This window comes from Mangifera indica, chromosome 6 (assembly GCF_011075055.1).
Source record: "Mangifera indica cultivar Alphonso chromosome 6, CATAS_Mindica_2.1, whole genome shotgun sequence".
Taxonomy (NCBI): domain Eukaryota; kingdom Viridiplantae; phylum Streptophyta; class Magnoliopsida; order Sapindales; family Anacardiaceae; genus Mangifera; species Mangifera indica.
Window position 1 is genome coordinate 8015107 of NC_058142.1, and position 13262 is coordinate 8028368.

At 32.5% G+C, this 13262-nt stretch overlaps 2 protein-coding genes across 2 annotated transcripts; both read right to left on the reverse strand.

Moving 5' to 3' along the window:
* Positions 1 to 429: 429 nt before the first annotated feature.
* Positions 430 to 3269, reverse strand: LOC123219014 (putative disease resistance protein RGA3). The gene is made up of 2 exons (XM_044640667.1): positions 556 to 3269; positions 430 to 445 (listed from the first exon to the last, which is right to left on the reverse strand). The coding sequence occupies exons 1-2, from the start codon at positions 3267 to 3269 to the stop codon at positions 430 to 432; spliced, it is 2730 nt and encodes a 909-aa protein (XP_044496602.1).
* A 7789-nt stretch (positions 3270 to 11058) lies between these two features.
* Positions 11059 to 12894, reverse strand: LOC123219015. Its single transcript, XM_044640668.1, has 2 exons — positions 11439 to 12894; positions 11059 to 11372 (listed from the first exon to the last, which is right to left on the reverse strand). The coding sequence occupies exons 1-2, from the start codon at positions 12892 to 12894 to the stop codon at positions 11059 to 11061; spliced, it is 1770 nt and encodes a 589-aa protein (XP_044496603.1).
* Positions 12895 to 13262: the final 368 nt, after the last annotated feature.

Consider the following 13262-nt stretch of genomic DNA (forward strand, 5'->3'; position numbering starts at 1 on the left):
ATAAAAAACACAGTTTCAGGGCAGATAATTTTTAATTAACATGATGGAATAAAATAAACACATTACTTAATTACACATAAGGTAAAAGGAAATATTGATTGTAAATTAAGAAAAGAATTTACCTCAGGGTCGAGTTTTGGTACATCGGACAAGGAAAAACGCATTCCATTCACATATATGTGAGAATGAAATTGAATGAAAGGGATGTGAGAGACGTTGTACCAATCCTTTCCTGTCTCCTTTAGGTACTTCTCTTCTAGAAAGGAGCACTCATTGATAACTAATTTCTGCAGCGCTGGTCTTTGAAGAAGGTCGTCAGGCAATGCCACCAAATTGTGACATGAATGAAATTTCAAGGTCAGAAGATTTGGCATAACTCTTTTCTCCCATTTAACATCCCATTCTTCCCACTCTCTCATATCCTCAAACTCAAGATTTCTCAACTCTGGAAAGTTATTCACCGTAGAAGAAGCAGATGATACTGCTCCCAAAAATTCATTACCTGGTCTTTTCACATTCAGTATTTTTATAATGAGTGATTCCAGGGAGGGTAACTCTCCTAGAGGAGACAATGACTTCAATTTTGGGCATGAATCAATAACCAAGTAACGAAGACACGGCATGATTTTAACACTCTTACTCTTACTACTCCGACTCCATTTTAACTCCTCCCACGCTAACATGTTCCATAACTTGAGATACTTCAATTTTGGAAACGCAATTGAGGTATTTGGTGTGGATGAGCTAGTCACATCAGTATCTTTTCCAAAAAGTACGTTATCCACCTTTTTCACACTTTTCATATTGCATATAATCAAAGACTCAAGTGATGATAGTTTTCCTAACTCAGAGAAATCCTTAAATTCAAAGCAAGACAATAGCTTTAACATCCTCAACTTGCCTAATTTATCAATCCAATCTGAGGGCATAGTTTTGCCTGTGTAACACTGTATCACTAATTCCTCTATATTTGGAGGTAGGTCAAAGGTTTTAAAAATTCCTTCATCGTCATCATTTGTCCACCCATCAAATCTTAGACTTAAACCATAAAGATTTTTATAATCTGCAAGTTCTCCTTTCTTGATCTCACCATCTCTCACATATCCCAAACCTGTTATACTAAGAAACCCTTTAAGCTGCTTCAGATTTGCCAAACATTCAAAACTACCTTTCTCATTACTGCTACTATCGCTCACAACAAATTTCGTTAATGTTTGAAGACAGCTCAATCTTTCAATTCCTCTAGGCATGTAACTTATACAAGTTTTGTGGTTCATCAAATGCCTAAGGTTGACTAAATTTCCAATCTTGTTTGGTAGTTTTTGCAGGCCAGAACAGTTTCGCAGATCCAACGTTTGCAGATTATATAGCTCACACACTGTCTCTGGTAACTCTTCTAATTTTTTATTATGAGATAAATTAAGATATCTCAAATGCATCAATTTATTTATGTTTCTTGGAATTATCTTTATTGAACAATCACTCAAATCCAATGTTCTTAAACATGTCAATCGGTCAAACAATATGGATAAATCAACTCCAATCTTTTTGTTTTTTACAGCAAGGCTACGCAACTTGCTATAAGTATAAGAGACGTCAATGTTGTCAGCTAGTACCATTGCATGTCGAGCCTCTACATAAGGAACCTCTAACTGAGATTTTGAAGGACCATCATCTATTAAATTCAAACATTCTTTCTCCATAAGAAACTTAGCAAAGTCGTGCACTATATGGGGCATCTTGCATCTCATTATGCTTCCATCATAAACACTTCTTTCGAAATCATGAAAGAAATGACGCATAGCTAAGATTGCAAAATACTCTTCACCCACTAACTCTAAGTCTGCCCTCCCTGATACCTTAAGATAACCTTGGGCCATCCATAACCTAATCAAATTATCTTTATTTATGACAAAATCTTCTGGAAAGATGGCACAATAGGAAAAGCATTTTTTTAATTTGGAGGGTAACTCAATGTAACTCAACAATAAAGGGGTAGGAAACTCATTTTTTATCTTTTCTAATTCTGATAGCTCTCTATCGACACTTTCCCATTCTTGACTTTTCGTTTTTAAGCTTAATAGACTTCCTAAAATCATGACAGCAGAAGGAAGGCCATTGCAGCTTCCCAGCATATTTTCAAAAAGAGGACTCAAATGTTCAGACTCATCACAGGTCATAGTGGAAAACGCAACTTTACAAAGTAATGACCAAAATTCCACATCCAACTTCTTATCTTCACTATTTGATCTAGGAAACTGAGTTTGTCTAGATAATAACAATGAAGATTGCCATTCATTTCCTAGTAGGATCATCTTAGTGGTTCCCATAATTTTTGCACTCTTAATTGTAGATGTGGTCACCAAAATGCCACTCCCTTGAGAACCAGACAAAGCATGTTTAAATAGTTCCCAAGTTTTAGGAATCTCTATCCACACATCTTCTAACACAAGAAGAAACTTTTTTGACTCAACCCATTGACGAATCTCTCCTAACAAATTTTTTAAATTATCTATATTTGGTGCAACATCTTTTTTCAGATATGTAAGAATTGCTTTCGCAACCATAATCTCATCAAAAGTTTTAAGGACAGACACCCATATTATATTATGGAAACGATCTTTCACCTTATCATCATTAACAACTAATTGAGCCAGAGTTGTGTTTTCGATTCCTATCATCCCTACAATGGAAACTATCGGAATGGTTGAAACCTGACTGCTCCCATTCAACAAATAGTTTACTACTGCAGTCTTATCATAATCTTTTCCAACAACCTTTGGTAAATAGATGACAGGGCTACTCACTTCTTGTTCTACTTGTGTGCCCATTGTGGAACGGAAATTGAAATCATGTTGTTCCTTAACAATTTGATCGAGAGCTTTATTTATTTCTTTTATCCTAAAAAGAGCAGAAGTTTGACGCAGAAATACTTGCTTTGAACCAAAGCTTTGAGAAAAGACGTGGGAACGTACCTTTCTCCAAAGGTTGGAAGCATTTTCAACTTCCTTGAGTTGTAATTTTCGTGCTGTTGTCGTGTTCCACTCATCTAACACATCGTCAATGTCATAGCATATGCCCTGAAGCTTATTCAACCACTCATTAACGCCCCGGTCCACCACTTGTTTTTTCTCGGCATCTTCAAGCAGAACTCGAATGCCCGCCAGGTTTTCATTGAGCTTTTGTAATTCATTCGCACCCACGATTAATTTCATCTCTCCAATATTGGTTATTTGCTCCAAGGTTGTGGAAACAAGCGCTTCAGCCATAGTCAATCAAAGGAAGATGATATTTTAGAATGGTGTGGTCAGTAATGATGTGATTACAGGCTTCCCAATTCTTCCTTTATATACACGGTGATGGCTGGTTTGGAGTGGTGGTGTTAGTTAAAGGAAGGCAGTTCTCTCCAAGCAATTCCAAAATTCTTATCTTCTTGCATATTCAATTGCTTTGATAATCTTCAGGTTGTCTCCGCCAAGCAATTCCAAAATTCTATTCTTCGTAATTGCGCAAATGATGCCATCAAACACATGGTACCAGAGAGCCTAATGGATTTTCCATAGCAAATTGTAAGCCCATCGTCTTTCCTTTTAATAACAGTAACTTGATTTAAACTGAATCATTTTGAGATCGAAGGAATCATTCCAAGCAGGGTGAAACCCAAATTTAATTATAGGATTCACAATTATTGGATTAGGTAAATCTTTGATTTTAATATATATGTCATTGGTAAATTTGAAACCGATAATCACATGCTTAGACATCCCACCTTCATTGCTCAAAATACCTTTGAAAGTGAGTCTCATGTTGTTCATTAGTCTTCATAAGAACCTATGCACGAGAAACATAAAAAACTGAAGGGGCATTTAGTTGATGGTATTCAAAAAAGGGAAATTATAAAAAATGGTCAAAATACCCCTTCATTAAGCAAAAATACCCAAATTTATTATTTTTAAGTAAAAATATCCAAATTCTCTATTCCTAGCAAAAATGCCCATAGCTTTTTCTAAAGTATCAAAATTACCCTTTCTCTCATATATATAAACCCCCTTACTCACTAAATTCAACTCGAAAAAGACTATTCGTGGAAAATAAATATTGAGTTGGGGGGAAAAGTTACTTTTTTTTAAATTGCAGGGGCGCTAAAGATTAGAAAATTACTGTAGGGCAAAGGATAAATATTGGACCTGTTTGTAGAAAAAAATTTTCAGGGGGTAAATTGATATTTTTCATACCTAGGGTTTCTCGACGTGTAGTTTTCGAATTTTATATCCGTTTTTTCTGTTTTAGGGTTTTTCAATATGTAATTTTCGAAATTAAGATTTTTTTTCGATTTTTATGTTTTTTGGCACATTTTATGATGTAATGACGTAATTTCAGCTCAATATTTCGGTTTTTTCGTTTATAGGATATATCGATTCGTATTTTTCAGATTTTCGAATGATTTTTCGATTAATGACATTCTTACATATTTCAACTAATAGAGTTCGAATTTCAATTTCGTTTTTTCGAATTTCGCCGTTTTAGGATAAATCAAGTCTTTTTTCAAGATTTTCTAACGATTTTTCGATTATTCACATTCTATGACATTTCAACGTATAAAATTTGAATTTCATTTTCGTTTTTTCAAATTTCGCCATTTTATGATATATCAATTCTTATTTTCTAGATTTTTGAACGATTTTTCAATTGTTGATATTCTAGAGTATTTCAACGTTTAGAATTTGAATTTCAGTTTCATTTTTTCGAATTTCACTGTTTTAGGATATATCGGCTCGTATTTTGAAGATTTATAAATGATTTTTTGATTATTGACATTTTATAGTATTTTAAAGTATAGAATTTGAATTTCAGTTTCATTTTTTCGATTTTCGTCCTTTCAGGATATATCGATTCGTATTTTTAGATTTTTGGCTGATTTTTTCATTATTAACATTCTAGGGTATTTTAACGTATAGAATTCAAATTTCATTTCCGTTTTTTTGAATTTCACCTTTTTAAGATATATCGACTCGCATTTTTCAGATTTTCGAATGATTTTTTGATTGTTGACATTCAAGGGTATTTCAACATATAGAATTTGAATTTTATTTTCGTTTTTTTGAATTTCGCCATTTTATTATATATCGACTCATGTTTGATAGTAAGATCACTCAAATCACATATAAAATGAAATCAAATACATATTCATATATAATGATAGATAAAATACATCGTGCACATACGCACATAATGAAAAACGATAAATAAACAACGAGCTAACTAAATAAACACCCGTGAGCTACTCAATACAGTGAAAATACAACTGCGACGCTAAACGTCGACGCATGGAGGTAGACGACTCTCGGGGAAAATCAACACTCCGTAATAACACCAAACACTCAAAAAATTGTAACATAAAAATGTCACAGTCACCGGAGGCCTCCCCTTGCTGAGGGACATCTGTTGCTCGATATAGCGCGAAGGGATCACGTCGTGGAGTCTGCCCATAAGATGTCCAAAAGCTTGTCGCCTCTAATAATGAGAGTATGAATGCCATGTATGGTCGCATCCGCTGCTCTAGACACCCCATATTCCCCGAATATGATTCCTCCTAATCGTACACTGTAATCGACCACTCACAAAAATCTATAACCCCGGCCACCCAATGTACACAGTCGAAGTTTATAGGGATGTAAACATATAAACAGTGACAAAATACAATTAATTATAAACTAATTCAACGTAAAATGTTATGAAAATACATATATACTATACCTTATCGACCATCCCCCATGGTTTGTAAAACAATCCCGGGGTGTATGCTGCCTCAATCATCCTCGTGAAAAGTGTCAAAAACTCGAACTCCTCATATGGTGTGGTCTGCCAACTCTTCCAGGTTATCTCAATATAGCCTCCGAAGAATGTGTGGGCAGTTGTCCAGCACTATGAAAACAACCAAGAATCAACGAATCAAAAATCCATCATTTCGACCTTCAATTTCAACACAAATCAAATCTACATAAGCTATAACACAAAACTCTTCAACAAATTCAATAAAAACAACCAAGAATCAAAACATTTTAAGCATTGTTCAAAATCAAAACTCTAAAGTTTCAAACAGCAAAATCTCACTCAAATCTCAATAATATGAACAATAACTTAATTCAAACAAGATTACGAAAGATATACTAACCTTCTTCACTATTTTCGGTCATCGGAAAGCAAGAAAATCATCAAAAATCTACTTGACCATGGGATGACAGTGGGACAGTGGAGAGAGCGCGATTTTTCTTTGGATTTGCACAGTGACTGTGGCAGTTTTACCATAGAAAATATGAAAATTTGTCTTGTTTATATATAGGGGTAGTTTGGTCATTTCACAAATATTGGGCATTTTTGCTTGAACCTGGTTTTTTTGAACAATTTCGCTTAAACCCCCTTAATTTTGGCCTTTTATTATAATTTCCCTTCAAAAAATTTATTTTTCAATACTTATATTATTTTGTATAGTTTGTTTTGTAATAAAAGATTTTGATAATATTTTAGTAATTTGATTACTAGCTCATATATTACAATTCTATTATCACTTGTTAACTTTTTCGGCAAAATTACTCTTATTTTTAATTAATATAAAAAAAACATGAAAAATATTTTAAGATAATTATGATTAAAGATATTAAAATAAAATATTATTTTAATATTATTTTATTACGTCCAACTAAATTAAATATAATAATTATTTATAAATATCAATTTTTATCATAGTAATAATTTGTATCAAATTATTTTTTAGATAATTTATCTTTGTGATAATATTTTATTTTTAATAATAAAAATTATTGGAATGAAACAAACCCTAAAATTAAACTCACCCAAATTATGAACAACTTTGTCAACATTTAAAAAAGGGGTTGACACAACTTTATCACTATCTAAGAAAGGAATAATTTTTTAGACTCCGCGAAATTGATGTTACCCTAATAGTAACAAAACAAAAAAAAAATTCTTTAAACATCATTTAATATCGAATAACATTTTAAATTTAATAATTTTTTTTTCTAATTTTAAATTTAATTGGTTTTCTTGTTTTACACCATTTTCCCTTATGGAATTTAAATTAGATTTTTTTTTCACCTTTGCGCCTTAGTTTTCAAATTTGAACTTGTTTTCTCTCTTTTAGAATCATATTTATATTTACTTGGATATGTTTTTATAATGTTAGTATTCTATTTTCATCAAATAAACTAATATTTATTTTAATAACAAAGAAATTTTAAATTAAGAGGTTTTAAGTTTGTATTTTCAGTCCTATGATTTCAATTTTTACAAGGATACATTTATCTTTCAATGACAAGGTCATCCTTTCCTTTTAACTAGACTTAACAATTTGTATTGTCACGTCATGTTAATTTGAGTTTCGGATAAAAAATTCTCAACCCTAATCTCATCCAAATTAGAATTGTGTTGAAATCTTCTTGGTCATCCATCCTTTACAATGCTCAAGATTGTGTTTGCCTTTGTGTCTAGTCTAGTTCATCATTTGTAGGATCTTTCATCAATGTGTCATGTGTCTCTTCTTGGTAAAAAACACAACCTCCCTTTTTATACACTACTTAGAGTCCTCTCGAGCTAATTCACCTTGATGTATGGGTCCCACTTATCTCCTATCATTGTCCTCTTTTAAATTTTATTTATTTGTTGTTGATCATTTTAGTCAATATATATAGTTATACCTTATGTTTAGGAAATCTGATGCTACTATTGTCTTTACCAAATTTAAGTTAATGATAAAAAAATTTCTTTTTTATTCTATTCAAATTGGTGGTGAATTTTATAATAAACTATTTTGTTCCTTTCTTGAGTTACATGTTATAACACATCAATTGTGTTCTCCCTTCACTCTTGTCCAAAATAGTGTCATTAAAAGGAAACATCAAGACATAGTGGAAAAATGACATTGTCTTTTATCACAAGCTAACCCCTGCCTTTTGGGTGGAGACATTTTTGGCTGCAGTGTTTTTTATTAACATGTTGCCTGTACCATTGCTTAAGAATAAGATCCTTTTTGAAGTTCTTCTTCATCATCCGCAAACTTTTGGTTGTGCTTATTATCCACTACTCACCTCAACTGCTTCATATATTACAATAAAAGGAAAACCATTACAGGTTCTCACCATATTGCCATAAAGAGGACTCAAATGTTCACGTTTATCACAAGTCAGTGGAAAATGTAACTTTACTAAGTAATGACCAACATTCCACATCTAACATATGATCTTCACTAGTTGATCTAGGAAACTCAATTTGTCTAAACAATAACAATGAAGATTGCTATTAATTTTCTCGTAGAATCATCTTGGTGGTTCCCATAATTTTTGAACTCTTAATTGTAAATATGGTCATTAAAAAGCTACTCCCTTGAGTACCATACAAAGAATGTTTAAATAGTTCCCAAGTTTTAGAAATCTCTATCCACGCATCTTCTAAATTAAAAAGAAACTTATTTAACTCCAACCATTGACGAATCTCTCCTAACAAAGTCTCTAAATTATCTTGATCTAGTGAAACATCTTTTTTTAGAGATATAAGAAATTCTTTCACAACCATAATCTCATCAAAAGTTATAAGGATAAACACCAATATTATATCCTTGAAATGAGTTTTCACATTATCATCATTAACAACTAAATGAGCTAAAATTGTTTTTTCAATTCCTATCATCCCTACTAAGGAAACTATAGGAATGGTTTGGTGCATTATCAGTAAAGGAAGGCAGTTTTCTCCAAGCAATTCCCAAATTCTTTTTTTCTTGCATATTCAATTGCTTTGATGATACTTTAGGTTGTCTCCTCTAAGCAATTCCAAAATTCTTTTCTTCCTAATTGCATAAATGATGCCATCAAACACATTGTAACATAAAGTCCAAAGGATTTCCATAGCATATTGTAAGGCCCATTGTTTTTTTTTTTTAAATGAGAAATCTTTATTTGAGTCGGACTATTTTTTTTGGGTTGAACCGAAGACACAAAATAGGTGAAACTCTTAGTCTAATGACTGGCTCTACAATTATTATATCAAGTAAGTCTTTGATCTTGATATGTCATCAATAGATTTCAAATCCACAATCTCATGCTTGGACATCCCTTTTTACCATTCAAACTATCTTTGAAAGCGAGGCTCATATTGTTCATTGGTCTTCATAAGAACCTACAAGAAATATAAAAAACCTAAGGAGGCGTTTTGAGGGTATTCAAAGATTAATCTGGTAATCTATCTTTTATTACTAGTATTACTTTGTTTGGTTTGTCAAATAATAAAATATTTTAATAATCTTTTATTATCAATGGTGATATTGTATATAATATAAAAGGTAATCTGATTACCATATCCACTTTGAATATTAAAAAATTACTAATATAATCTTGATTTTATTAAAACTCTATTCTCACTTATTAATTGTTTAGAAAAAATAATCTCATTTTTAATTAATGTAACAAACTAAATGAAGAATATTTAAAATTATTATACTCGATATATTTAAGTAAAATAATATCTTAGTATTTGTTTATTGTATCCAACCTAATATAACAATTATTTATACTTACCAATTTTTTATCAAATATAATAATAATTTATGCCAAGTAATTTTTTAAATAATCTATTTTTATGATAACATTTTATTTTTATTGATAAAAAAATATTGAACCAAACACACCTTAAGAGTAAACTTAACTTAGGTGATGAACAACCTTATCAACATGTAAGAATGAGAATGATACAATCTTATCACCATTTAAGAAAGGAATAACATTTTAGAGTCCATCAAATTGATGTTACCTTATCAACATTTTGAATTAAGAATAAAATAACATTTAATCACATGATGATATATCATCTGTGTATCCATTTGTATATTTAAATCTATGTATGCAAAACATTGCTTTTTTACCTATTACATTTGATAAGGCAAAATCTAATGATAAAGTTATTGAACTAATAATGAAACATTTAATTTTAGTGTTTGATGACATATTATCTTACGTTAGATATGCATGTCATATAATAAGTTTAATAACACAAAATGGAATGCATTTAGCTAAAAATCAAATAAAAGCAATTAAATGTATCATCACTTATATTGATTGCATCATCTTTATCACGTCTACAAACATATCATCATATGTGTAAATAAATGAGATTAAGACGAAAAAAATTAAAAACTGAAGTTAAAACTAGATGTCACCTAGCAAGAATGTTTGCTCACAACATGGTGCAACAACCAGAGGTTTAAATAATGTTGGACCTCCAATTTGTAGACTAAAAGTGCATTATATTAGGCATAGAGAATGAGAATCAATTAGATGGGACCAAAAATCACTTTCCCATGCACAACCTAATCGACATTTTAGAATTACTCGGTCTCAAAGCCTAATCATGCATTACAAGCCAGCACAATAATTGTAAATTTTCAACTGTCCACAGCTCGTCATAGCTTGATTTAAGGCTTTAAGTTGTTTCGATATTTCCTTTTCTTTATATATAAAATAAGATCTATCATAATTTAAATTGTTTTTTTTCCTCTCATTCCCCTAGGTTATTCACCTTTCTCTATTGTGCTTCTTAAAGAAATCAATAAAGTGGAAAATACATAGAATTCAATAGGCCTTGCCAGCAGATCATACAAGGGAAAAAAGTGCAGGTGATTAGTAGGAGTGAAAAAAAAAAAAAAAAACAACCAATTAAACGAAATCGTCTATAATGTTGTCTTATGAATTCCTTTCGTGTCAGGAAGAACGGGGGTTTTGCAGCCATAAACAAATTTTTACCAAAAATCTTCTCTTTAGTTCTCTTATATCTAACTCTATTTAACAGTCTTTTCTGAATGGCAAAGATTGAAATCAATGAACATCTTACATTTCAAACATATTAAACTTAAGATTCCAGTGTAAGCTTTATTTTTTCATTTCACGTAGCAGAAGAGCAACTTTTAAGAATCACAACAAACATATCCCACCCACAGAGTATCTCATGCATGAAATTTATTGGTGAATTACAATGAAAATATTGATTGGAATTTTATACAAGGTAGAATTCCTCTTTTGCATTGTATTGTTCACTTAAGCCAAGATGTGCCATAAGAACGCTAACAAGAGTGAGCAACTGTCCGCCTTTCCAAAGCTGTTGACCGTGCTCTCTCCAACCACAATGACTTGCAGCATATGTTAACATTTCCACCCACACTTCACTTATCATCTCCCATTTTTTCTCAGAATCTGTTTCCTGTTGCAGTTCTCTCGCCAGCTCACATCCATCAGATAGTATAGACTGGGTTATTGGCCTTTTGCTGATTTTCTCGAGCAACTTCGTCGCAACCTCCTTTTCTTTCATGGCTACACTTTTTTCCTTTTTCAAAAATTGAATGAGCTGAGCACGAGTATCTTTATACCTTATCTCACCAATCCCTTGAGGTAGCATTGATGGACACAGGACTAGAAGATACAGCATGTAATCTGACAATTGCTTACTAATTTTGAGCTGTTTGTAAAGATTACCTGCACCTGGCCGGTGTTTGTCAGAATCATCGTGGTAACAGATATCAGTAGCAATATGCCACAAAAGAAGGCTTTCGTCAAATTCTAAATCAATTGTGCTCCAACCCAAATCATTGATTTTTTCATATTTTTCGAGCACATGATCGCCTCTGTGACCCAGCTCTTCTTTGCACAATTTCACTGTGTAATTATCCTTGATCTTATCTGCTTTTTCTTCGAGATGCTGGAAGATCATCTGCATAAGACCATCCAAATCTTTCCGAGACAAGAATCTGTACGGATTGTACTCATCATACAATTTTCCCAAGTGAGGCAACTTCCGAACTAAACTGAAATTGCCTTGGATGTCTCCTATGCAAAATGTTATCAAGTTGTGCTGTGCTACGGATTCAGACCACCTCTTGTTGTTCCGATGAAAGAAAAAAGAACTAATAATCTTTGGCACACGGTGCTTTTGCAACCAGATTTTTGTCCAGTCAGACAAAAGAAATATGGTGAAAGCATAAAGTTCCAGAAAAACTGCCCCAGCTAGAAGTAAAAAAGTAATGGAGATGTCGGTTTGATGATAGACATGGAAATCAATGACCATTGAAAAGGCAATTAATGCTGACACAGAGGAAAAGAAGCTGATGGCACGAAGCAAAAATCCCCTCTTCGTTTGAATGAGTTTTGCCTTTGTATAAAGCACATCATACATAAATCCAAGCTCAATTTCTACAAGTTCGAAGGCCTTTTCATATGACTTATGCTTCTTAATGATGTCATAGCAACGAATTCTGTCGTTAAAGCCTAGTATCAGATTCGCAAAGAGATACTCCAATCTCTTGAACAAAAAATGCGCTGCATCTATAGAATTATTAAACTCGTCGTCTTCTAGACTTTGTCCATCCGAAATTTCTTTGGTTTCCTCCATTGGTACAATCTCGGAAAAATCTTCTTCTTTCTTTCCCATTACCATTCTCATTGCATTTTCTGCCATAGAATTTGTGGAGAGCAATTTCTCTTTAAACTTCCTGTTGCTAGCACACCAAAGTTCGTAAGTCCGTTCTCCATACTTGATGATTCCAGCAACAAATACAGGAATGAATAAAAATGTAAGGGCTGTATTGTTGAAAGATCGAAAGAAGACGTAAAGCGCCACTCCAATTTCAACAATAAGCCCAAGAAAGTGCCTTGACCACAACTCATTGTCTTCTAAAGAGTAAGCTGTGATAGTATCAGGACCACCAAGGTGCAAGAGAAGGAAGGGTGCCCAGAATACCTGGAGACGACTGTATGATTTTGAAGAACCATTTTCATGATTTGCTTGGATTTTAGCCAAGTTGCCCAAAGCAACTGTTGCCACCCAATCTGCTCCCATGTATGTCGACCAAACAATCATCTTTATCGAAATTCCTGTTTTGTATTTTCGCTGAGCACCAAATATGATAAGGATAATTTGTCAAAAAAGGCTGAGTAGAATCACCACTCGAATTTCCCAGTCATTCCAAAGTTTGTTAACTTGTTCAGAGAATAGATCTATCAACTTCATATTTCCTGAAATGATCAAATGCAAGCAACTAGAAATTTTACTAAAATAAACATCTGATGTTACTGATCAAATATAGATTTTATAAAACTGTTAGGATATGATTGAGTGAATGTTACAAGCTTATTGATTAAGGCGATTGAAAAAAACAAAGAGAGAGAATACTGTAACCTACTAGTTTTAAAATTTCGATTTAGGCT

What these genes read in the sequence shown, in the direction of transcription:
- LOC123219014 (XM_044640667.1), bottom strand. Translation starts at nt 3,269, where the DNA reads ATGGCTGAAGCGCTTGTTTCCACAACCTTGGAGCAAATAACCAATATT.
- LOC123219015 (XM_044640668.1), bottom strand. Translation starts at nt 12,894, where the DNA reads ATGGGAGCAGATTGGGTGGCAACAGTTGCTTTGGGCAACTTGGCTAAA. An exon ending in AATGCTACCTCAAGGGATTG is followed by an intron (nt 11,373 to 11,438) that starts GTGAGATAAGGT and finishes AAAAAAGTGTAG; the next exon opens with CCATGAAAGAAAAGGAGGTT.